This window comes from Paramisgurnus dabryanus, chromosome 19 (assembly GCF_030506205.2).
Source record: "Paramisgurnus dabryanus chromosome 19, PD_genome_1.1, whole genome shotgun sequence".
NCBI lineage: Eukaryota > Metazoa > Chordata > Actinopteri > Cypriniformes > Cobitidae > Paramisgurnus > Paramisgurnus dabryanus.
In genome coordinates, this window is record NC_133355.1 from 8,432,754 (window position 1) to 8,436,247 (window position 3,494).

A 3,494-nucleotide genomic window follows, 5' to 3' on the forward strand; every position below is an offset into this window, starting at 1 on the left:
TTTAGGCAGAGTCTCCATATATGAGAAAAGTGCAGAATGTCCTTTTTTAAAGATTTTTACAAGCCTGTCAACAGGGGGTTAAAAGGACCTGAAAAATCCAAGCCTCCAGACGCCTGCTTAAAGCCTGGAGAGAATGAATGAGCTTTGCTTGCCAAAAACATCAGATTAATTCTGAACTATATGGAGTGCCCATGTGCACTTAGTGGCTTTGGGATTAGTGTTTTTAGAGCCAACACATGGACCTAGATCATATGTCTCAATTACACTGCACAGGATTCAATTTTTTATTCAAGAAATGGCAAAACTGACTGTAGTTTTCCATTCATCCAGTATAAGGACAAAATCCCAATTATTGACCTAATGCAAAACACGGGTAAATGCAATAACAGTCGCATTCTGTACACAAATGCTATCAATTACATTGCGTGGAATGTGTTGACAAAATAAATTTGACTATTACACTACTTAAAAACACAAAGCGGTTGTTATTTCTAATATAAAAAGGTATGTTCAGATATATTTGCAACGTTATCATGGACACTGATGTGTGTCTCTTTAAGTGCAACTTTACATTGTGGCTCTGTTTCCAAGTCTGACTCAGAATTTTGACTTGCTTAAAAAAAAACTGGGTCAACAAAAAATACACATTCATTCCCCAGCCAATCCAAATACACACATGGTGGTAGCTGTACAGAAATAGCAGTGCTCTCTATTGACAGTACATACATGTGTCTGGCTTTCACTGTCTTGATGCTGGAAATAGATCACTCACAGGTGTGGAGCAGATTTCAGGGCTTGAAATGTACACTTTTAACCATCATTTACATCACATCGACATAAAAAACAACCTGAATCAAGGTGGACAGCTTTGAGAAACTTATTCACACATGGGGTGCATTACAGACCAAGGTCTAAAGAATAAAACATTCAAAGGTGTAAAAAGGGACACAAACCAATCAGATAAACATGGTTATGTTTGCATTTGTAAATTAAGGTGAATGTCTCAGTCGTAGCTCAAACAGTGCATGTGGTCTAAAAAAAAACTTCACAAATTTCACATCTTCAGTCCTTTCTTTCTCAAGTCCTCTTTGGCTTCTTTGATCTGTGCCTGCAGCTCTTTGGCTGCGTCCTCGCAGTCATTGAACATGGCAACGCGGTAACCCACAGTCGCCAACGAGTAACACCCGAACACAACGAGCAGATACACGGGCATCGGCCAGGCCGCTTCTTTATACTGTGGGGGCAGCTGCAAATTAAGGAGGTCAAAAGTAACAAGTCCCCATGCAATGCCTATCAGCGACACACCAAATACCCACTCCAGAAGCTTGGTCATGGTGCAGAGGATTATGGGACAGCGACGGGTTAGTTAAATAAGAAAACAGATTCCACCTGTGGAAATAAAAGTAATTTACTGACAATACTAGTACACAAAAGGGATGGTTCACCCAAAAATTTAAATTCTGTCATTGTTCACTAACTCTCATGTTGTTACAAACCTGTATACATTTCTTTGTTCTGATGAACACGGAGATATTTTGAGCAATGTTTGTAACCTAAACGATCAAGATCCCCATTCGCTTCCATAGTAGGAAAAAAGTATGGAAGTAAATGGGGCTCATGAATGGTTTGGTTATAAACATACTATCTTCCTTTGTGTTCATCAGAGCAAAGAAATTTATACAGGTTTGTAACAACATGATAGTGAGTAAATGATGACAAAATTTTCATTTTTGGGTGAACTATCCCTTTAAGGCTCAATTCAACTTTATAAAACACCAAGAGGTCATTTAGTTTTTACTAAACTATATAGACACTGATACAAAAGATACTGGTGTGCAAGTAAGATTAGAATATGCATGCATATTTTGCATAAAATACATTTTATACATAATTTATAAAAAAAACCTAATAGAAATAAGCATATAAAATATACAACTAATAAAAAATAAATTATTTATTTATTTATTTATTTGAACTGTTCTCCAGCTTCAAGAAACGTTGTACAATGCCATTAAATTTAAAGAATGAATCTGTAGCTTTATTTTAAAAGTCGAAAAAAAAAATTCTGTCTAACAGTCATTAGAGTTTATTTAAATGTGACAAAATCGAAGTAAATATAACATAAGTACTTAATAAAGTAATCCTACAGTCACAAAAGAGATAAGTTAAAGCTTGCTTGATATTTGCATAAAGCTCTCATCGTATCTCAAGTAGCTAAACGTTTAAAGCAATAAAATCACAAAACAACGCATTCTGTATTTAAATAACAGTAAAGATATAGTTTTTAAGTACAATTTAAGTGTGTAAATACGAAAAAACACTGACCTGCGTTTCAAAGCCAGCTCACCACTATCGAAACAACGGCGCAGTCTGATGACGTCACGATGTCGAAAAGCATGATGGGACGTGTAGTGCGCAACCCTGATCACGCGTTTTTGTGTTTTATTTTTCATTTTAATACTCACAATTTGTTGTCGTTTATTTTGAATTATAATATATACCTTTTATTTTTATATTATTGCATATCTTAACCCTTACATTTTATTCTCAAATTCATACATTCTTCTTTCTCCTTATTTTATTGGGTTGTAAATGTCTTTAATTATATAATTTATTCATTCGTAATTTTCCTAATTTTAAGATTAAAGATGTTTTTTAATTATTGTTGTTGTTTTGTTGTTGTTCCTATATAAATTTATTTTATTGTATTCTGTGCACAGAGTTGTACTAACCATTTTACTGTAATATTAAATAAACATGAACACACAAATTGATCTTCTAATTTGAACTCTATTGACTTGCACAATGTTGTATGTAAAATTTTATAATGTGCATTATGTCCTTGTGCATAAATAGTCCAATAAAAAAACACATAAAATTTGTAATAAAGTTGTAGAGGTCTATTAAACTGCAGTTTCCTGATGTGGACTTTACTGTCATTTGACCAGGAAATGAAACTCTTGCTCTGTATCGCTCTGAAAGTTGTTTTGGTCACACTTTCATTCATGCTGGCATAGTTGAGTGTCTTCTGAAGGCCATGGGTGACATCCGCCCATTCATAAGCGCCCTGATGGGCATCCAAGTCCATGACCTGTCACACTTTCCAGCCAAGACTGCACAAACAGCACTGACACTCCCGAAAAACAAGCCATCAACCTTTCAGCTAATGTAAAGTTATATTTAGTGATGTTTACTCAGTGGGTTCTGCTTTCAAAAGAGCAAGTGTTTGTAAAGACACAGTGCTTTAATGTTGCATTTGTGTGGGGGTTTGAGCTAAAGGCACCTGTCATAGTTTTTGGTTCAACAATACAGTAGTTGTATTAAGGCTAGACCATACATGATAATGTAAAGAAATTCAAATCAAATCTTTTACAAAAATTGCATACATATTGTATTTAGAATAGGCTCATTTAATAAAACTTAAACAAATGTACATGCATGCATTCATTTATAAAAAACAAAAAAACATGAAGTATCTGTCTATGCATGTGCAT

At 34.5% G+C, this 3,494-nt stretch overlaps 1 protein-coding gene across 1 annotated transcript; it reads right to left on the bottom strand.

Annotated features, from left to right (window-relative positions):
• Positions 1-270: 270 nt before the first annotated feature.
• Positions 271-2,397, bottom strand: dpm3 (dolichyl-phosphate mannosyltransferase subunit 3, regulatory). The gene is made up of 2 exons (XM_065287662.1): positions 2,326-2,397; positions 271-1,389 (listed from the first exon to the last, which is right to left on the bottom strand). The coding sequence occupies exon 2, from the start codon at positions 1,331-1,333 to the stop codon at positions 1,055-1,057; it is 279 nt and encodes a 92-aa protein (XP_065143734.1). The 5' UTR covers positions 1,334-1,389; positions 2,326-2,397; the 3' UTR covers positions 271-1,054.
• Positions 2,398-3,494: the final 1,097 nt, after the last annotated feature.

Coding starts and splice junctions, on each gene's coding strand:
- dpm3 (XM_065287662.1), bottom strand. CDS start 1,333: ATGACCAAGCTTCTGGAGTGGGTATTTGGTGTGTCGCTGATAGGCATT.